Here is a 23,888-nt window from a genome sequence, read left to right on the forward strand (position 1 = left end):
GAGGTATCATGCTACCTGATATGACACTATACTAAAAGGCATAGCAACCTAAACAGCATAGTACTGGCATAAAAACAGATATATAGATCAATGGAACAGAATAGAGAGCCCAGAAATAAATCCATGCCTATACGCTCACTTACAAAGGAAGTAAGAATATACAATGAAGTAAAGACAATATCTTCAATAAATGGTGCTGGGAAAATTGAACAGATACATGAAAAAAAAAAAAGAAACTGGATCACCTTCATATACCGTATACAAGAATAGACTTAAATGGATTAAAGACTTAAATGTAAGACCCGAAACCATAAAACTTCTAGAAGAAACCACAGGCAGTAAACTGTCTGATATTACTAACAGTAATTTCTTTTCGGATATATCTCCCTGGACAAGGGAAACAAAAGAAAAAATAAACAAATGGGACTACATCAAAATAAAAAGTTTTTGTACAGCAAAGGAAATCATCAATAAAACAAAAAGACAACTGACTGACTGGGAGAAGATATTCACTAATGATACATCTGATAAGAGGTTAATATCCAAAATATATAAAGAACTCATATAACTCAACAACAAAAACCAAAGAATCCAATTAAAAAATGGGCAGACCTGAACTGATACTTCTCCAAAGAGGAAATATAGATCACCAATAGACATATGAAAAGATGCTCACAGTCACTAATCATCAGAGAAATGCAAATTAAAAACACAATCAGATATCACTTGACAGCTATCAGAATGACTAATCAATAAATCAAAGAACAAGTGTTGGGGAGGATGCAGAGAAAAAGGAACCCTCATACATTGTTCATGGGATTGCAAGTTGGTACAGCCGCTATGGAAAAACAGTATGGAGGTTTCTCAAAAAATTAAAAATGGATATACCTTTTGACCCAGCAACTGCACTTCTGGGTATTTATCCAAAGAAAACCCAAACGATAATTCGTAAGGATCTATGCACCCCAATATTCATGGCAGCACAATTTACAGTAGCCAAGATATGGAAGCAACCTAAATGCCCATCAACAGATCATTGGATAAAGAGGTCATGGCTCATATATACAATGGAATATTACTCAGCCATTAAAATAAATGAAATCCTACTATTTCCAATGACATGGATAGACCTAGAGGTTATTATGCTGAGGTGAAAGAAGTCAGATAGAGAAAAATGAATACCATATGATTTCACTTATATGTGGATTCTAAGGAACAAAAAGAACAAACTAATCAAAATCTTACTCACAAATATAGAGGACAATTTGGTAACGTACGGGGGAACTGTGAGGGGCTGTGAGAATGGGTGAAGGGTTAAAGAAGTACAAATTAGTAGTTGATAGTTGGTCACGGGGATGAGGAGCATGGCATAGGGAATGCACTTAGCATTAGTATATTGGCTAGTAACCAGAGGAGAAAAGGAGCAATTAGGGGGATCATTTTATAAACTACATAAATGTCTAACCAATGTACTGTATACTTGAAACTAATTTAAAAAATGCAGTCAAATATATGTATTTCTATTTCTTTTCATTTTTATTGAGGTATAATTGACATATATGATTATAATCTTAAAAGTACTGGTTAGTGCTGAGGAAGACTGTTAGGACATGGATTCGGTTCTGTAATTTTGTAATGACTGATGAATAAAATGCAAGATTATGAAGATAAGCTAGGTTGAATATTTGAGAGATGCAGTGACTCATTCTTTAAAATAAATCCTTGACTTATACTGTCTAACCAGATAGTTCAGGGGCTAGACAAGCAAACTAAGTGCTTTGGCAAACTCAGAACACCCCTTCCTTCGTAGCCACTCTTACCTGATCTCTACTCCCTAGATCATATCTCTTGGCTCCACCCTTTCAGCCTTTCCAACTCCTCCTCAGAGAATTGAGATAGAGAACTTGGATGCTTGCATATTTCTGGCTCTGTGAGTGCATCTGGCTCTGACGTCCAACAGTCCCTGACTTCTGCTCCTAAAGTATACTATTCCAGTCCCACCTGGAGGCTGAGAGATTAAAAATGTTCACATTATTAACTAATGCTCCTTTGTAGCTATGCTCTACAGACAATTTTTTAGGGTGGCTTAAAAGGCATAATGAGACATTTTGACTTTTCTTCTGCTCAGCTAGGACCAATGAAAGATGGTTCTCTATGCCTTATCTTATAGATGCAAGCTTTTCCTCTGAAAAATAGTGATTTCCAAAGTTAAAAAAAAAACCACTGGATTGGAGGGTGAGAAGAAAGATGACAGAAAAAGAGCAAAAATCTGCAGTACAGCTTTGGGAAAAATAAAGGAATTATTCATAGCTATTATGCAGAAGGAAGCTGAGATGGGGGTGAGAGGCTCCTATCCAAGTCACACCCAAGGACTAAGAATCAAGAACTTTAATTGCTTTTGTGATCTTATAAGAAGTAATTGAGATCAGAGCTAAGGCTATGTTATCTTGCAGGCTGGGTGAGGGGATGCCATACTTTTGGCTACACATAGAGGTTTGCTCTAAGAATGCCAAGTACCTAGGGAGTCCAATAATTTCTTCCTTACTTTCACAATCCTTTCTGCCCTTACATTCTTATCAGAAAGCTTGCTCCTATGCCTGTACTCCTAAGAAAAAAGTCCAAATAAACCCACCCTCCCAGCCTATCTGATCCAAGCTTGTCCACTCCAATTCTCTCACACAGGAATTTGGAGTTGCAACTCAGAGACTTCTCAAACATCACTGTGCCTTAGGATTATCTGGGGAGTTTGTTAAAAAATGCAAATTCTTGATCTCTTATCCCATTAGATTCAGGATTAGAGTGGAGTCTAGGTATCCATGTTTTAACAAATGCTCCAGGTAATTCTCCTGCACCTGGCCTGTAGATCAATCCCTGTATTTTATGAAATACCACTCTAGTTAGTTGGTTTGATAGAAAGTGGCCATGTTAAAGCCAAGGCCATGGAGGCCATATGCAAGGGTGAAACAGAGAGGTGGGACCATGTGGCCTATTTATACCTTGTACAAGTTACTTAACCTCTGTTTCTTCATCTGCAAAATGAGAGTAATAACACTATTTACTTCATAGGACTGAGAATTAAACAAGTTAGTAAATTTAAAGCATGTATACTAGTATCAGATAATATTATTATCAAGCTGCTGATAATGTTTCATTAAAAGGAAAAAAAAGGAAATGGCAATGGAAAGAAAATGGCTTGGAGGAGAGAGAAAACTTCATTTCACACTACTGTCTTGCACTATGCCTGTACCACCCTGCTCCCCCCGACCCCCGCCCCAATATCCACACCCCATAGCTTTGGGCCTCTGAGATGTTTGGGTTTACTAAATGTAATGCTCTTCTGCTGCTTCTTCATCAGCCTACTTTTCCTCATTCATGACTCTGCTCAGGTCATGTAGAACAGTTATTTTTAGGAAGATCTGTCCCAAATCTCAGGTTAGGCAACGTATCTCTCCTTTGAGATCTGTCTCTGAACTTCCCCTGTTCTGTATCTCTCCTCTTAACCTTTCATGATGAAAATTTATGTCCTTATCTCCTTACTAGACTGGGAAGTCCTTGAGGGGTGAGTCTGTTTTGCTTAAGAATCTAGCCTCTGCTGTCAGTAGAGGCCTGGTGTAGAGTTGAGCAAAGCAGAAGCTGCCTCCAACAGGAAAGTGTGGGGCATCTTCATCATTAAGGCCGGTCTTACACAAGCCTTCTAGTGCCCCAAGCTGTACTCTCTGGGCTGGCTCACAGTGAAGATATTGAGTCTGAACTTGTTGAGTGAAGAAAGACTAATAGCCAAATTAGAAACCACAAATTTAGGTTCATTCCTAAGACCTACAGGCCAAATAACTCCTGTAATACGACTAGTTCCAAAATTAATTCAAAGATCTAGGAGAATCATGAACTTGGTTTCCACTATCCTCTTAATAAGGAAAAGGCTGATATTCACTGAGCAGCTATACTTATGTCACTATATGTTCTCAATTTAGTCAACACGAGAGGCCTGTAAGGTGAGTACTAACCTGGTTTGTACCTTAAAGCCATGATTTCTAACACACAACTGTCAGTTGCCCAATATACCTGGAATAAAAAATGAAGTAATGGACAATCCTCAGGTCTTGTTCTAGAGATGAACAAGGTCATAGAGGACAACACTGAATTTTCTAGAAAGAGACTTAGGGCCAGACTAACTAAACCACTTGGAGTCTCTTCAACTTGGTGTATTTTTCAATTGCTTCTCTTCAGGGTAAGAAGAGCACTCTGAGTGAAGGGACTCTCAGTTCCTGTTCCTCAGGGTGAGCACCAGGAAGCAGCCCAGGGCAGGGATGATTCCCAACAGCACAGCATGTTTACTCTTCCTAAAGCATAGGGCCTGGGGAAAAATCCTAGGGTCCAAGCTCAGTAAATTGCCTTTACTTGCTGGACTTGTAAGCCCTAGCTGTTTCTAATAATGTTTTCTTTATTCTTGATCCTATTTAGCTTATGGGGACTAAAAGACCACTACAGGCAGTATAAAACAGCTGCAGTCATCTTGTTAACATCTGGGGAAGGCCCAGTACTAAATCATCTGTCCAAATCCTTTGTGACTGGAAGAACTTGCTCACTACATGCCATTTTGTGTCATCCTGGGCCCACTTACAAAAATGATCTAATTAGCACCCCTAAGGTAACCCTGAGTTACCTATTACCACACACCCCTAAGCGTTACTCCTAAGGTAACAGTGTTCCCTTTATTTTTTAGGTGTCCATCTCCAAAAGTCCCTTTCTACTGCCCCCAAATGACACAATATCCCTTCTTCCAGCATACAAGAAAGAATAAAAAATACAACTGTGCAACCAGTGGGCTGATTCCTCATGAAGGCCCTTAACTTCTCAAAAGGACTTTCCGAGAAGCACTATATAAACTGACCTGAAACAATATAAAATTGTTTGTCTGTTTGTTTGCATTGTCATGTGAAAATGGCTAGACAGATTTTCAGTAATTTTGAAAGATGTGTTTGGGATGAGTGGTTTGACTTAAAATGGAGGTTATAGGGCATATACAAAATTCCTCTTGTGAGCATTCCAGGTGAGACATCTCAGATAGCCAGTTATCTTTCAGAACTGATATGCCTCAGGTATTAAGGTACTGTGGGCAGAAAAATAAAAAAATGAAGAGTGGTTTTAAATAGGAGCCCCAAAATGAACATCTCAGGATGTAGAAGCCCATACTGGAGTCACTAATATATAACTGAAGAGTTTCTTACTCTCTGTATTATTCCAGAGTGAGCGGTAGTGGGGATTTATTTATTTCACAATGGTTACTGACTTTTCTAAGGTGGCCAGGGAACACTTTTATTACTTAAATAAATTACTATATAGGTATTCTATGGAGTAATATGCAATATTAAAAAAGGATATTTATTTGTATGTAAATATATATATTTGTAAAGTACTGAAGGTATGGAAGTTTATGTACCAGTTAACAATGATTTTTCTCTAAGGAGATAAGTGGTTGTGGGTAGAGGGAGGAATTCATTTTTTCATTTGATATATTGCTGTAGTGTTTGTTTTTACAATGAGCATGTATATTATTATTTTAATAACAGCTTTATTGAGATATAATTCACATACTATTCAATTCACTCATTCAAAGTATATAATTCAATGTATTTTTTTTTTAGCATATTCACAGAGTTGTGCATCCATCACCACAATCAATTTTAAAACATTTTAATCACCTCAAAAACAAACCCCATTATGAATTACTCCCAATTTCCCAATCCTCCCAGTCCCTGGCAACACTAATACACTTTCTGTCTCGATGGAAGAGTCTGGACATTTCAGATAAATGGAATCAACATATGTGGCTTTTTGTGTTTGGTTTCTTTCACTTAGCCAAATGTTTCCTAGGTTCACATCCTGTACCATGAATTAGTACCTCATTTCTTTTTATGGCTGAATAATATTCCAGTATATGAATATACCACATTTTGTTTACCCAACCATCAGTTGATAGACATTTGGGTTGTTTTCATTTTTTGGCTATTGCAAATAGTGCTACTATGAACATTCATGTACAAGTTTTTGTCTGAATGTCTGTTTTCAATTCTTTTAGGCATTTATGTTGGAAAAGAATTGCTAAGTAACAGTAATTCTATGTTAAAGTTTTTGAGGAGCCACCAAACTGTATTCCACAGTGACTACACCATTTTATATTCCCATCAGCGATGTATGAGGGTTGCAATTTCTTTGCAACCTTGCCAAAGCTTGGTATTTCCCTTTCTACTTTATTTTTAAAAATATGGTCAACCTAGTAAATGTGAAGTGGCATCTCATAGTGATTTTGATTTCCATTTCCATAATGATTAATGACATTGAAAATCTGTGTTAACTGGCCATTTGTATAACTTCTTTGGAGAAGTATCTATTCAAGTCCTTTACCCATTTTTAAATTGGGTTGTTTGCCTATTTGTTATAGAGTGCAGGAGTTTTTTATGTTTATTTTATATGTTATATATATTCTTTTACATATAACATATGGTATATATTATATACCTACATATTATATCCTTTATCAGATATATGATTTGCAAATATTTTCTCCCATTCTGTGAGTCGTCTTTTCATTCTCTTGATAGCATTTTTTGATGTACAAATTTTTAAAATTTTGATGAAGTCCAATTAATCTATTTTTTCTTTTATTGCTTGTATGTGCTTTTGGTATCATATCTAAGAAGGCTTTGCCTAACCTGCGCATGAAGATTTATTCCTATATTTTAAGAGTTTTATAGTTTTAGCTTTTGTATTTAAGTCTTTTTGAGATAATTTTAGTATACAGTATGAGGAAGGGGTCCATCTTTGTTCTTTTGCATGTGAATATCTGGTCGTCCCAGTACTATTTGTTGAAAAGAGCATTGTTTCCCCAGTGAATTGTCTTGGCACCATTGTTGAAGATCAACTAAGTGTATATGTGAGTATAAGCATGTATTATTTAAAAAAGAAAAGAAAATCCAAAAAAGAATAAAGCCTATAACTTCCACTACAGAAACTGGCCAGTTAAGCTGTGGCTCGGCCTTGAGGAACTAGGTCTATCTAACTATGATAGTTTAACCAAACTAGCAGATGTAGCATGACATTATCTTAAATTGTAACATATACAGGCAATTGCAATTTTTCTTATCACAAAGGCTCTCTGCAACATTCTACAAATAACTAAGAAGTATTTCTTGGAACTTCATGTTATGAAGAAATAATCTGAAAGACCGCCCCAATAACCTTTCTTCTGGGCAATAACATTATTTTCTATAAGACGTGCATTTTAGGGAATTATTGCCTCCTATTCAAAGTTTTTGGTTCCTAGCACGATTTCTGTAGATGCTACAGACTGAATATTTGTACACTGAAATCTATTCCCTAAAGTGATGGTATATGGAGATGGGGCCTTTGAGAGGTGATTAAGTAGAGCTCTCAAGAATGGGACTAGTGTTCTTATAAAAGAGACCCCAGAGAGCTCCCGTGTCCCTTCTGCCATGTGAGGATACAGTGAGAAGATAACTGTCTATGAACCAGTAACAGGATCTCACCAGACACCAAAACTGCTAATGTCTTGATCTTGGACTTCTTAGCTTCCAGGACTGTGAGAAATCAATTCCTGTTGTTCATAAGCTACCCAGTTTATGGTATTTTTATTACAGCAATCTGAATAGACTATGACAGTAGCAGTAAGGGGGAACTAGCTAAGCTTATTTTGGTTAATAAGAAGTTTACTTTGAGTTTTTTTTTTAAATATGCATATTCTACTGTGAACGTATGAAATGTAAGTGTTTAGTAATATGGAAAGCACTTAAAAGTATCAGATATATTGCTGAGTTGAGTAGATGAACCTCCATTTATAGAACAACTATATCTAAACATGTCCTACTCTGCCCGATGATGATCTAGGAGCTTTAGGTAAAATCACCATCTCATTCCGTCATCTTACATAAGAAAAGAGAAGCCCAGAGAGGGAAAATTATTTGCCAAAGGACACACAGCTGGTTTGTAGCAGAGCTACGACCTGAACCCACATTTCATGACTCCAGTCTAACAATCTGTACTTTCTTCACTTTCTTTTCTCTGGTTTTATTTCCTCACATTCGTCCTTCGACTGCCAGTAAATTTGTTTAAAATGGAAATATGGACTTCTAGTAACAGTGCTAGTGACATTATCACTTCACTCTCTTCCCTCAAACTCTGCTGAAAACAACAATGAAAGAAACAGAAGTTATAGAGCATTAACTCTGATGAAACAAGAAAACCACCATATCAGAAAACCACAAAATATGAAGCATACCTACCTAATACTGTGAAATCAGCTCCAGAAGGAAGGGGCATGCAGCTAGCCAGCATATGCTGTAACAAGCTTGGACTTTCAATAGGATTTGAAAATCCCTCAAAATCAACCCTTGCCAGCCTCAGAGGCATCCAGTGATCTTTGATTAGCACCATGAGAACCAGAGACAAGAATGGTCACAGGGAAACATATTTTGAAGAAGAATCATGTTGATAAGCTATTTCTAGTGCTTACACCAAGCCTTCTTGCCCCAGAGGAGTAGCAAGAGGTGAACAAGAGAATACACAAAAATAAAGGTGCCTCCACAGTAAACGAGAAGGTTTGATAAGTTACTGTTGAAGACAATAAGATTCAGCAGAAGCTTCAGATGGCCCCAGCTCGAATCCTATATATTCTTCTGCCCCTCCAAAACCAGTTTTCAGCAGGTAGCTGGCCCTACTCAAACATGAAAAACCCAAAAGAACCAACATAGCATCTCTCATGCATGATAACTTCAAAAATAAAAGGAAAAAAAAGAAAGAGAAAACATAAGCAAAAAGCAGATGAAAAACCTAATATAATTCTAAAAAAATCTTCCAGGGCATCGAATAATTACCAGCAACCTGACAGCTTAAAAAAAAAAAAAAAAAAAAAAAGAGGGACTTAATGGAGAGATTTAAGAGTTTGAAGAAGAGGTTTTTACATATCAGAAATGGAAGTTAGTGTAGCTTGGCACATGGGCAGGGAAAAAACAAACAAGCATCTATTTGAAATAAAGTGAGAGACATGATAGAAAGGTTGAAGAGATCTAAAAATTGAAAAGAACACTGACATATGTAGATCATAAAAGAGATAATAGTTATGGAAGACAAAGAAGATCCAACATGCACATTATCAATGTTTCTGAAGAATAGGATAAAGCAAATGGAACAGAAAGATAAAATGGAATCCACAAATTGAAAGACCTACCATGTCCTAAGGAAAACTGATTTAGAACAATCAACACCAAAACATAACATGGTGAAGTTTTGGAACTTCAAGGATGAAGAAAATCACTCAGTATCCAGGTAGAAAAAATTTTATGCAAGGAAAAAAAAAATCAGATGTCTCCACAACACTTATTTACCAGAAGGAAATGAAGCAATGTCTACACAGGAAAAGGAAGTATAACCTGGTAATTCTGTAACCACCCAAGGTGCCCTTTTAAGTATAAAGACAACAAATAGATATTCTTAAACATCTTCAAAAACATACTGGTTCATTAATTCCTGTCACATCAGAACTGAATCAAAAAAAAAAAATGAATCGAGGATTGGACAAACCATGGCAAAACAGAATAACTGGACTGAGATTAATTAAACAGGATTAAGATTAAACTGGTATGGTAATTATGGTTTTTGAAAAGAATACGTCATAAACCTTGACAAAGTAAAAGTAATAATATAATAGGAATCTGGGGAGGGAGGTATCTGGGAAAAAGTTCAAGTACACTTACTTCCTTCAGGCAGTTAGTAGAAGAAGTAGCTAATTTGAAACATTGGTTAAAAATACCACCAGCACCAAAAATAACAGTAACAAAAACAAAACCTTACTAACTGCAATCTCCAAACATTTCACATTCTCCTTAATTTTGGACACATATTTTTGGATAATCCATTATAATTGAATTAAATAGAAATATTTATCTGTAGTTTATCTCAAGTTAAAGTTCTTTAGTTTCAAGTAACATTCAATTTCATTTGTTTATTAAAACCATAGCATCTATAGAATTATTTCTATTTTTATAAAAGTATAGTTATATATTCATCTATCTTTCTGTCTGCAGATGTGCATGAAAGAAGGCTAGCACCGAGTATTGACAATGGTAATTTCCAAGTAAGAGCATCTGGATGATTTTTACTTTTTATTTTTTACAAATGTGTATTATTAAAAATACATTATGTACACAAATCTGACCACCTTGCTCCTTTGTTCAATGTCTCCTCATTAAAAAATATATATAGTTGAAAACTTATATCAGCACAAGAACCTGCCTACAGATGTTTACAGCAGCTTTAATCATAACTGCCAAAACTTGGAAGCAACCAAGGTATGGGAATATATGAACAAACTGTGCTACATTATTCATTGCTAAAATGAAAGTATCAAGCCATGAAAAGACATGGAGGAAACAAATGCATATTACTAAATGAAAGAAGCCAATTTAAAAAGGCTAATACTGTATGATTCCAGCTATATAACACTTAGAAAAGGGGAAAACTATGAAGACAATAAAAAGATCTGTGGCTGCCAGGGGCTGGGAGAGAAGGATGAATAGGCAGAGCACAGAGGATTTTCTGTATGGTGTTATAATGATGAATACATGCCATTATACATTTGTCCGAATCCACAGAATGTACACCACCAAGAGTGAACCCTAATGTAAACTATGGACTTTGTGTTATTATGATGTAGGTTCATCGACTATAACAAATGCCCCACTCTGGTGGGAGGTGGGTTTTGGGTAATGGGGGAGGCTATATTAGTGTGGAGGCAGAGGTATAGGGAAAATCTTTTTATCAGCCTCTCAATTTTGCCATGAGCCTATAACTGCTCTAAAAAAACCAGTTTTTTGTTTTTTTAAATTTTAAATTCTGAAGATGATATACTTAGAATATACTTTAAAATAAAGCTAATAAAACTTTTGTTTTACAACTATAAATGGTTATTCTTAAAACCATGAAAAATACAGAAAAATGTAAAGAAAGTATATAATGCTTTAAAAAAGTCCATATTATATTATGAACATCTTCCTGGGTTATTAAACATGCATAGAAAACCATGAATTGTGGGTTCAAAGTTCTGGACCATGGCTATGTAATTAATTTTCTACTGATACATTTAATTTGCTACCAATTTTTTGCTATTATATAAATAGTGCTATAATGAATATCACAATACATAGTCACTTTGAATCCTATTTTTTTGTGGTATTTACAACCTCTTTCAAGGAGTAGTACCAGTCACAAATGCATGCTTTGTTAAGGCCACCCCTCCCTGGCCCCAGTTTACTTCTTTTGCACCAATTCCCACAGTCATGTTACTTAAAGGTCCAGCCTCCCTTCAGTTCTCTGAATAATCCACTTTTAAAGTAGTACTGAAGCAGCTTTTAGTTTTCACCTGATAGCTCCACATCGGCTAGGTCCACTTCAGTCTCCTTCCCTGGTTTCTTTTCTAGGAAGCATTCTTGTCCTTTGTGCCTTGTGGGAACATGGGAACTCTGCCTTGTTTTTGCCAAATGGGACTGGAACTGTGCCCTTGAGCCTCAGCCCGGTCATTTCTTTGTGTATTTGGAGAAAAGGATGACAGGCGGCTTTACTTTCACCTCTTACAGTGAGAGGATGCTTGGTCGGATCCACTTTAGCAGCCAGCATTTGGTCTTTTTTTAGTCTTTGTAGGGGGAAGGCTCTTACTGGGCTTCAAAAGGAGTGGGTGTTTAATTATCAACATGACCCCAACAGTCTCAGACTTTATTTTGTGCCTTCTCTTTCACTGTAAAATTTGCAAGAATTTGTTGGAAAACACAAAGACTTCCAGGAACTGCTAACAGCTAGACTCATTTATATGTTTCCTAGTAGGTACTGGATTCTATTTCCTCATTCAGCTAAAATTAGTCTGTAAAAGTTTCAGGCTTAACACCAAACTTATGTTAAGTACTGGGCAAATGAAATTTTTATTGTGTTGAAATCTTAGGACAATGGAGCCAAATCTATAAAATGGAAAAATAAAGAGTTGTAAAGAGCCCTTCCAAATCAAAGTATTCATTTAGAAATTTCCAGAGAGTTAAATATAACTATAGTAGTCAGGGATCCAGACTGTTTTATTTAATTAAAGAATGTGAAAACAATTTTACTTAAGTCTCAGAAACTGGTTTGCTAATCACCATTTCTGGGTAAAGAAAAAGTGAGGAAAGGAGGTTGAGATCCATAGGTATCAGGTTTTTTGAGACCACACATTTACATTCTAGCCACAGGAAGAAAGCTTATGGTATAAGTGGAGTCATTCATTTACTCAATAAACATGTACTGAGCAACTACTGTGTATGAAAGGTGATGATAGAGGTTGGGGATAAAAGATACAGGGGGGCTTATGGTGTAGAGTGAAAAATTAGCATGCATGCTAGGTTAAAAGAGGACAATGAGAATATAACAAATGTGTCCAAGAAATTCTGGGCAAATCAGGGATGGTTCCACAGAAGCTAAGGTAATCCTTGAACTGAGGTTTGAGAATGAATAGGAGTTTGCTAGAGGGACACGGTAAGGGGTGTTGGAAAGTGAGAAAGCATGCAAGAGGAAGGGACTAGCACATGCAAAGGTGTGCATGCCTAAGAAAAGCATGGTATGTTTTTGAGGCCCAACTTAAATAGGAGACGGAGATGCAGAGGAGACACAGATTGGGGTACTAGGCAGTCTTATCTATTTTTGTTATGGGAATGGATGTGATGTGGGTATAACCAAGTGCTGGGTGATGAGGCTGGGCAGGGAAACAGGAACCAGACCATACGTAGCTTTGGGACCTTGCAAGTTTTGCGAAATAGGTCATTAGGCCTCAAAGCACTTCAATTGTCATGGGTTATAACGGGGGATCTGGTTTGTTTTATTCCATCATAATCAGGCCTCTCTTGAATCTCCGCCATTTCCAGTCAGAGCACTTTGGAGCAGTATATTTGATCCTCTTCCTACTCATCCTCCAGAAAGAGGCCCATGAGAAGACCACAGTGTTTATAAAAAGGCTTAAAAACATTATTGTTTTTTCAAGGAACTCTATGTTTTGAATTTATCAAATCAAGTATTATAAAAATGTACCCAGATTTATTTCTAATTATCATTCACTTGTATGGATAGAAGCTGAGATATGGATAGATTTATTTTTTAATTATCGTTCACTTGTATGCATAGAAGAGAAGAATGTTTTATTAGATATATGGGGTAGTCTTTTAAAAATATATATACATATATAATTTAAAAAGTAATAAAGGCTTCCTAAAAAAATCAAACTGTAGAGAATTCTGTGAAATTAAAAAGTGCAAGTGTCCCTCTTCCTAGCCTCAGTTAAGTCACAGCTACTATTAATTAGCCTGGTATGTATCCTTTTAGAAATTATCTATTCATTTAGCAATATGTGTGTGCTTTTTGTTTTCTTTTGTTTTGAAATATAAATGAAACAATTCTATGGACTCTTCCTAATATATTAAGAGGTGCAAAAGCAACGAATGTATACTAAATCCACAGGCTTCATTTTCCAATAGCATACAATTCCCAAGGATCCCAGGGAGAGTCTCTAATCTCCCTTCTGGTCTTGAACTTTAGCATATGCACAATGAAACAGCTTTCCACGAATGCAGCAATGATGACTGTCATGCCAGCACCTTTAATTCAGCTCCTATATCTCGAACTGTTCTCTTTCTTCAAAATCTAGCACTGTGCATGGCCCATTCCAGGCATTTAATATCTATCTGTTAACAACATGCATTTTTAATATCATACAACTCATTAAATTAACAGAACCCATGGGTATTAAGGTACTGGGTGGAGTTGCTAAAAGTATCCAATTAGTTGTCTAATGACTGAAATTATGCCTTCTTTTCTTGAGAACTGAAACTTTTCCCCTCTTTAAGTGATTAGGTAAGGGGTTTACTTGGGTGAACTCCTCTGGCTAAATGTTTCCCTGAAATCCAGCAATGAAATTCAAAACAATGGAAGAAAAAAATTGACCATATACAGTATCAATTAAATGTACTCCTAAACACATATTTGTCTTTCAAGTACAATAACAAAGTACTGACCTACTTTCCTGCAGAAAGCCAGGAATCAATTCTGTCTTCCTTTCTGTTTTTTTAATCCTAGCACTGCCATTTATTAAATGTGTGACCTCAGAGATTCTCTCAATCTTTTTGAGCTCTAGTCTCTTCATATGAACCAAAAGGGATAATAAAACCTATCTGGCACAGTTAGTCGAAGAATTAAATGAGATAACTTTTGTGAAAGTATGTGTCAGGCATGGAGTAAGCAAAAAATTTAGTGGTTGAAGCATAGGCTCTGGAGCCAGATGACACTGGGCAAATTACTCAACCTCTAACTATGCCTCAGTTTCTTATCTATTACATGAGAAAAATAATTGGATTGTTTTGAGGATTAAGTAAGATCCTATATTTAGTATGGTTTTGGGCACTGACAATAATGTTTTAATACATATGTACTCTTATTATTATGAGTGTAGGCCCTCCATAAAACTTTCCTTTCTCTTCCTACTCTTCATTCTTCTCTTTGACTCATCTAAATAACCTAAAGATTCCAAGACTCTGCTATTTCTGGGTTATGAAGTGAAAGGCTGAAAGACTAAAGGTTGTATGATACTAAGGACTGAATTGCATCCTCCCAAAATCCATGTGTCGAAGCCCTAACCCCCAAAATTAGAGACAGGGTCTTTAGAAAGTAATTAGGTTTGTGAGGTCATAATGGTGGGACACTAATCCTTAGGACTAATGGCCTTATAAGAAAAGAGAAATTTATCTCTCTACCCTGTATGTGAGCATACAGCAAGAAGACAGCCATCTGCAAGTCAAGAAGCAAATCAAGAAGCAAATCTTCTCTGGAAATTGACCCTGCTGGACCTTGACCTGGGACTTCCAGCCAACAGAACTGTGAGAAAATGAATCTTCTGTTAGTTACGCCACCCAGTCTATGGCGGTAGCCTGAGCAGACTAACATACATGATTTCCTTGCACCTTTAAACTGGCTTTCTGAAATATTTATTCTTAACAAGTTTACTACCCCTCTACAGTAGCATTTCACAAGTAGAAGATGTTGCTGAAGCTGCATGATCTTCAAGATATATAACAAATGTAATAAATTAGGACATGATGAGAGTAAAGATCTTGATAACTGAGCCAAGATCTTTGGTTTGACTATAGTTCTCACAATTTAGATCTGGCTCTGAAAAAAACATCTTGCTTTGCTGGGCCAAAGCAGACACTGCACAGGCAGAAGTCTCTGTGCAAATGGCGTGCCTGAGCAGAGAAGCCCATTATTATTCTTAAATGAATAGTGAGAAAACAAATCACAACATATAACCACAGAATAAAAGAGAAGTACATCATCTTTGATAACAAATGAGCAAATGATTTATTTCACAAATTGACTAAAAACTATCTATCATTTAAGGGACAGAGGAGGAAGTTTAGGAACACAGATTAAGTAACTTGCCTAGGTGACACAGTTAATAACCCGATAAAACTGAGGTTTTAGTCTGGGCAGTCTGGCTCTTGATTTGTGCTTTTTAAAGCATTACAAAACTCCCTGGCATAGAGAAGAAATTCCTCCATCATGATCCCAATAGTTTATCCTGAGCCATGTAAAACTGAGAATAAATTGAAACTTTCTCCTTAACTCTTTGTAGGGCAGTGAAATGAACAGGAGTTCACCACCCCCAGTCTAACACAATGAACATAAATTCCCAACGGCAATGGTTAACATGATAAAGAATATCTTTCATAACCAGCAGCCAACACAGTTAATGGTAAAACACTAGGTGTGTTCTTAATCAAATCATTAATACAGAAGAATTACCTGTTGTCAATAATCATTACACTGGAGGGTGGAATCCCCAAAACATCACAGCTCTGCAAAAGTTCTCTCTTACGAATCTCCCCTTGATTGTAGTAATTTCCTAAGGATAACAAATATACAGTGGAAGATTTAACAATGAAAGCTATCAGTTTACTCATTCTTACTTTATCTTGTTCCCTAAAGGATTTACACTACCTAAAAAATCTGTGGTTATGATAAAAAGTTGAAGAAAATACAACATAAAATAAGGTCACAGTCAGATACTTGTAAGAAGACTACTAGCAGCACAATCTTTAGAATCATCATTTAATTCTTCCCCATCTCTATATCTCTCTGTCCATCTGTCTGCCTGTCTGCATTTTAGTTGCATGCTACAGGCAGCATTGTACATTGCCAAGAGCACTGGCTTTGGAGTTAAGCAGATTTAGGATTAACCTTTCTATAACCACTCAGAACAAATGTGGGTACCTGAGCACATCATTAATTTGAGCCCCTTTAAATTGATAGTCCTTAAATATCTGCTAAAATTTTATTTAAAGAAGAAGTTCCTCAGTATTATAGGAAATTGTGCAGAAAATATTCAAGAAAATATTCTTCTTTGAAGAGTTTAGCAACCAATTATCCCAGCATGCCTTTAGGGGACCTTGACCACATCAGTACCCCAAATAGTTTACATTTTCTTTATTTCCCCAACATATATATTTCCTAAGAATAGTTCTGGTAAATACAACTCTTCTGTATCCTTACGAATAATATAGAGTGAAATTTTGGTACCACTTAATTGCACTTATGAGCAATTGTCTAGCTAATGCACTCCTTAATTAAACTACAGCATGTACGATTTGGGCTAGTTATTTAACTTGCTTGAGCCACAGTAAAGAGGGAATAATGGCCATCTCGTAGGCTTTCCTGAGGATTACATAATATATATCCACCTAGTTCGGTACTCAGTGTTAATTTTCTCTTTCCTTGATTTCTTTATCTTTACCTTCTCCCGCCTCTTCTTGAATTATAATTCGTCTTCATTGTCCAGATCAAATGGCCTTCCCTTTGGGAAGCCTTATCCTATTTTCCCTGGCAAGTAATCATTTTTAGTATTCTGCTCATATGAACTTTTCTCCATGATTGAATTATTAATTCCTAAATGTCATTGACCTTAAAAGTCACAGTCTCATTCAACTTTGTATCATCCTGCTGTCCAGCACAGTGTAGGCACCCCTGAAGCACTGAACAAAGAGAGGCTCCACTTACTGTTCCAGATAACTCAGAGAAAAACTCCACGTGAATCCTTTCAACTTTGTCAGGGGTTGCTCCAGTGCTAGTTTTCAACTGTTTAAACCCAGATGGGAGACAGTCATTATACTGTATCTAACAAAGGGACTAACCTTAAAAAGATTCCAGACAACAGCTTAATTTTGTATTGTCCTCATCACAATTTTTTGTTAACATTTTTTTAACATTTAGTCAGATAGAAACTAGTCAATTTTGCGAGTCATTAATATTTTAGGTTCCTCTCAAATCCCTCTCTCATTTTGTGTCGTTTATTTAATCTTTGGTGATAAAGAGTCTACACCAGTGACACGATTCCTAAACCCAGAGGCTATGCAAATCAGACCGATTATGGTTGTGAGAAACAGCTTAGAATTGAAGCTAACATGTTTGTGGAGCTGGTTTTATTGCTTTGTATTTAAATTAAAGAATTTAAAATAGATTAGAGAGTTGAAGTCAGAGATCACTTGAAATATTTAATTTTCACTAAGTTGGTGAACATGTAGGCACTTCAACAGATTCAATGTCTGAGATTCTTTGGCAGCTCTTAACTGAAACACTCTTAAACAGCATCCAGGTAGGATGGTTGCACCTCTAGGAGGCACAAGATAATCTGTTGGGGAGGAGAAAAAGCCTTAGAACTTCTCTTAAGTTGTTTACCTTGTCTTTTATAGATGCCAACTTTTGTTAATGTTTTATAATGTACACATTAGTTCAGTTGTCCATGTACTTAATTATAAATAAATATACAGTACATATAATGGGAGTATATGATCAAAAGATTTTACCAATAGGAAAATGTGGCCAAAAAATGTTTGGAGATCATTATTCTAGAAAACAAAACAAATGGGATTAAATGTAGATTTACTTACATAACTACATTGTGTATATGTGTATAAGGTTATGTATGAATGGTATGCTTAGTGAAGTCTTCTGTTTTGTGATAACTAATACTACTCAGTAATAACTAGCAAGCATGGTATTTAATACAAATTAAAGTCACTTTGTAAAGACCTACATTTATATACCACATGTATAAAGGTATATTTTATTTTATTTTAAAGATTTTAAATTAATTTATTCTATAGGTAAGACATTTATTTATGTAAAAATCAAAAGAACAAAGCTATATATAGCAAAACTAACAAACCAACCAACCAACCAACCAACCAACCAACCAAACCAAACAAACCCTCCTCAACTTCTTTAGTTACCCAGTTCCCTACCTTGGAAGTTTTAATTTAGAATGAGAAGTGGATTGAGAATCAAAGCATTATGGTCCCAATACCTGGCCTTCTACTAACTTCATGAATCTGAAGAAATTCCTAAAGTTTCTGGGTTTCGGCAATACCAGCAAGTTTTTCCCTTGAACATGACCAAGTTAATTATAAAATGTATTTGGAAGAAAAAAAGGTCAACATTTTCTAAACTCTAAAATGAGGAAGTTTAGGTTCTGTAACAGTTAGGATCTATCTAGGAAAACAGAAACCTTATCAAATATTTATATCGGTTTATGAATTTAATCAAAAGAATTTGATACATGACTGATGGAAGATTTGAGGGCCAAACAGGGAATAGTGAAATGATCCAAATATTAGCAACAGCAAGAAGTAACTATCAACCTTAAGTTGGAGAGATAAAAGGAAGCAGTATTACTGGAGCCAAAAGGCCTGGTTTCCTCAAAGGAAGCTGAAACAAAAAGAGCTGGACCCTCTTCCCAGGAAGTGTCCAAGGAACCCAGTTGGAGAAATCATGATTTAAAAATGAAACGAGAATTAAAAAAGGGATAAATTACCCAAATAGATATTTCTCTAAAGATAGATGGCCAATAAGCACATGAAAAGGTGCTCAATATCATTTGTCATTAGGGAAATGCAAGGCAAAACCACAATGAGACATCATTTCACGCTCACTAGAATGGCTATAGTTAAAAAATAAAAAATAAAAAATAAACAAATGGAAAATCACAAGTATAGGTGATGATGTGGAGAAATTAGAACCCTCATGCATTGCTGGTGGAAACATAAAATGGTGCAGCTGCTGTGGAAAACAGTTTGGTGATTCATCAAAAATCTAAATGTAGAACTATTATATAACTCAGCAATTCTACTCCTAGGTGTATATGCTCCAAAATTGAAAATGCACTCAAATAGATACTTGTATACCTGTATTCATAGCAGTATTATTCACAAAAGCCAAAAAATGGAAACAACCCAAGTGTCCATAAATAGATGAATGGATAAGCAAAATGTGGTATATACACACAATGAGGTATTATTCGGCTTAAAAAGGAATGAAGTTCTGATATATGCTATGACATGAACTCTGAAAACATTATGCTAATTAAAATAAGTTAGACATAAAAGGACAATTATTGTATGATTCCTCTTATATGAATAGTCATGTTCAGAGACAGAAAGTAGAACAGTGGTTGCCAGGGGTTGGGGAGAGGAAGGAATGGGGAGTTATTGCTTAATAGGTAGAATTCTGCTTGGGATGATGACAAAGTTCTGGAAGTAGATAGTGGTGATGATTATATACTATTGTGAATGTATTGAATGCCACTCACTGAATTGAATATTTAAAAATGGCTAAAATGGTAAATTTTATGTTATTTATATTTTATCACAGTAAAAATATTTTTAAAATTAGATTTGCATTGAGGAAAAATCTTTGTTATGAGTCACCACTGTAAAACAGAAATTGCCTTTAAAATTGGTAAAACAATTTTTATAAAGATTAAGAAACACCATCACATGCTATTATTAACCAATATACGCATGCTTGTATGTACTGTATTATTTCATTATTCTCAGAATATGCATGCTTGTATGTACTGTATTATTTCATTATTAATATTGACTTTTACTAATGAAAATACTTTTCGTTAGTTTCTCTGACCTGTGACTTACAAATAGTCATTAACAAGGCCAAACATATGGGAAAGTGTCTTTTTCTGAATATATGACAAGTATATTTATATCAGATGAAATCAGAAGTATGTATTGCATTAGAACAGTGTGCAGCTCATTGCAACAAGCTGTTACAAGTATTTCCAATCACCTGGCATATAAATTCTAAGTTTAATTATTAAAAAAAGGTAAGTAAATACATACTCAGAAATACAAAATATTCTTATAAACAGTTAACTTACCATTTTGGTATCAACATTTATGAACAGGCATTGTTTTCAGTTAGTCATTGGATGCCTACGCCTATGATCATACGGAAATCCCATCAATCTAAACTTTAGAGGAAAGTACTTAAGTGTTTATATATAAAATTACAAATAGGATCACAAACATGTAACCTTTGAGTCATGTTCTGGTTTTATAGCTCCCTTAAAGAAACAATTTGTATTGTTAAATATTACTAATTTATTCCATTCTTAATAGGATACAGTTAATACCTAAGATATTTCCTTAGAATGAAGAGAGTCAGATGAGACTAACACTTTGACTCTGGATCTAAATAAATATATTTCGATGAGGAAAACTTTGAAGAATTATTCATGATTAAAAATCATTATTAAAAATAACCTGATAAGTTGTTTTAGGGAATATAGTGAATCAGATGGAGAATCATGCTGGAGAGACCCTCAGCATTGAGTACCTGATCATGTAAAATAAAAGGCAACCATGTTTTAGAGTGTATGGCTGAATTATCAAAAAAGTAAGGGCTATCTTTGAAGGTCTTAAACAATAGGTAAGTACAAATCCGGACAATTAAGGTAGAACCAAAGTCAGGCACCTTGAGTATCAGCCTATGCCTGATGGCCTAAAGTCAGGTATGAGACAAAGCTTGGGCACAAATAAGATCTCTGTAAAGACTAGACCTTCAAAAGGTAATACCTACAGTGGGAGAACGAGAAAAAACCTACTTTAAACAGAAATGGTGGGGCCACATCTCTTTCTCAGACATGGTTCTAGTAGAAAGGAAAGTAAGAGAAATGCCACCCCCTACGAATTGTTAAATAAACTGACCTTTGCTTGGTGTGGCACACTGTATTTACTAAAAATAGCTACAGCAGTACTTCTAGTCCCACATGTACTTCTAGAACCTTGCTGCTCCCTATAAAGAGGTGAAGTCTATTCATCTCCTTGAACCTGAATGTGACTTGAGACTGCATTGACAAATAGAATGCAGTGAAAAGTGATACTGCATGATTTCCAAGGCAATATGGCTTACCCCTAGCACAGGCTGTCTCTCAGAAACACAGCCACTAGGTTTTGAGGAAGCCCAAGCTACGTGGATTTACTATATGTGGACTATACGTGGATGTTCTGGCTGACATCTCTAGCTAAGTCAGGTGAGTCTAGTCCCCAGCCTTGGGATACTACAGCTGAAGTACTAAATATCGTGGGGCAGAGACAACTGTGCTGTCTAAAACCATGAGAGATAAAGTATTATTACTGTTTAAAGCCACTAAGTATTGAGATATTTGTTGTACAGCATTAGACAACTAATGCACTTAACGTTTGGAATTTACAGTACCTCTGTGCACTGAAAAATCTTAATCTAAAATTTTAGTTTAGAGTGATCTATGGTAGTGCTTTTTGTTGCTTAGATGAAGCAGATATAAATCACCAAAATATTATAACAAATATGGTTCCACGAAATGTGCTTACAATTAAAAAAAAATCACAAAATACACATGGAAACAAGTCAGAACGAGTTATTCAAAGAGCAGAATTAGACACAGAGACTGTAGAAACTGGGATTATTAGGACAGATATAAGCGCTTAATATATTTAAAGAAAGAATATCAAACTATGAGAAAGCAGCAAGAGAATAATATTTGCAAAAAGAATCTCTAGATATGAGAGAAGATTAAGGGACAAAATTAATAATCATCTCAATAGTACATATGTAAGACTCTTATTATAAAACTATTAACAGGCATTAAAATAGACATTAAAGGCTAATACAAATAAGGAAACATATCATAAAGTCACAGACAGAAAGACTGCTATAAAAGCTACAGTAATTAAGACAGCATGATATTAGCACAGGGATGTCAAACTGACTAAAAGAATAGTATACAGATCAGAAATACATGAAAATCTGATATATGAGGGTTGGCAGTGCAGTCTGGAGGGGAAAGGATAAGCTAAATTGGTTTTCCTGAATCTAATCTTTCCCTTCAAACCATTCTCCATATTGCCACTAGAATGAGCTTACTAAAACACAGAACTGGTTGTGTTAATCGTTCACCAAATGTATTCAGTAACATTCTACTATTTACTATAGCTTTCTTTCATGTGTATATTAATAGGTTATGTGCATTGGGAGAAATGCTGGACTAAATAAAGTTAAACAGAATTTTTTACAGCAAGACTTCTCAAAGATGTTGACATTCTAATAAGGACCATGAACCTCTAAATAGGGATAGCACATTTGGCTAATTTCCCCAAACTTGTCAAGCCAAAGCATTTTTTTTTTAAATAGCAATTTGATGAATTAGTGTTTCTTGGAACATACATACTGGAAATCAAAATAGTTATTTCAACTGACACAGCATACCAGGCAATGAGGCAGATTGGGTACAGACTGATTGTTTTTATACTGCCATAGTAAGAACAGGGAAGAGCCACAGGGTTCTGGCTCCTCCACATTCTAGCCGGTCACTGTGGTCAAGTTACTTCAACTTCTTCATGATTCAGTTTCCATATTTGTAAAACGGGAATAGAAATTTTATGTGTGTAACATTTTATATATTATATAATGTTTTATGTTATTAAATAATATCTATCATAAGACTGCTGAGATTAAATGAGCCACTAATAACAGAATACTGTATTTATTCCTGCTTCTCCCTACCCCTTAAAACTGGAGCTATAGTTAGAATGAATCAATCATACAAGTCTAAGACTTAACTGATACTTTTACTGTTGTCTAGAACGACTTGCCCCATTTCCTATATACCTAGTCCTATTTTTAAAGACCAGCTCAAAAGAAAATCTTTGGAGAATTTTCCTTAATTCAAACCCCTGAAAAAAGAATCCAGGTTTTTCTTAATTTTGTGTCCATAGTACTCTCTAACACACCATTACAGCTTTCAGTATAATGTATGACAAATTATTATCTTCCCATTTTTCACATTAGAAGTCAGCGGTGTAATGTTTAATCCACAGCTTTGAATGTACTAGGGTTTTAAAAATAATTTTAATATTTATAAGGAAGAACAATTTAAATGGAAAACTGGATTCAGAGGAAATAATGAAAGACAACATTAAAGATACTGAGTGTTTAATATGTGCCAAGGACATACTTTTTAAAATTTGAAAGGGTTCTGATTTCTTGTCCCAACCTATTAAAAAAATGAGATATTAAAGAACCCAGTGCACCTATACTTTGGAAATAAAACTGAGGCTTCTCTTGCAGATCTTGAAACAAATTTGCTAATAATTTGACTCCTATATTTGTAGTATAAAACATAAAATGAAAAGCAAACAAAAAAAAAATTGAGGACTTGAACTGCATCCATTTGCAATTGATATCCTTCATAGCACAAACTAAGAAAAGTGCTTACACACAAATTCTCATTAAATATGAAAATGGTTTAATCTTACCAGCAACAAATGATTTTGAGTGAAAAAAGTGTTAATTAAATCAAGAAATAGTATAAAAACATGCTAGTCAATGCTAGAGAGGTACATTGAGACAAAGAGAGGGAGAATATTGAGAGAGAATGTAAATTGATGTTTCTGGGTATGCAATTTGCATGAAAAGCCCGA

General features: G+C 35.4%; 1 protein-coding gene across 1 annotated transcript in view; it reads right to left on the reverse strand.

Annotated features, from left to right (window-relative positions):
• The window catches only part of PIGL (phosphatidylinositol glycan anchor biosynthesis class L), a 65,343-nt gene that overhangs the window by 38,159 nt on the left and 3,296 nt on the right, over window positions 1–23,888 (reverse strand). Inside the window, exon 2 of the mRNA XM_006908409.3 lies at window positions 15,883–15,982. Within this exon, the coding sequence (XP_006908471.1) occupies window positions 15,883–15,982 (100 nt within the window). The remainder of the gene's footprint in view (window positions 1–15,882; window positions 15,983–23,888) is intronic.

Source organism: Pteropus alecto, unplaced genomic scaffold, assembly GCF_000325575.1.
Source record: "Pteropus alecto unplaced genomic scaffold, ASM32557v1 scaffold52, whole genome shotgun sequence".
NCBI classification, from domain to species: Eukaryota; Metazoa; Chordata; class Mammalia; order Chiroptera; family Pteropodidae; genus Pteropus; species Pteropus alecto.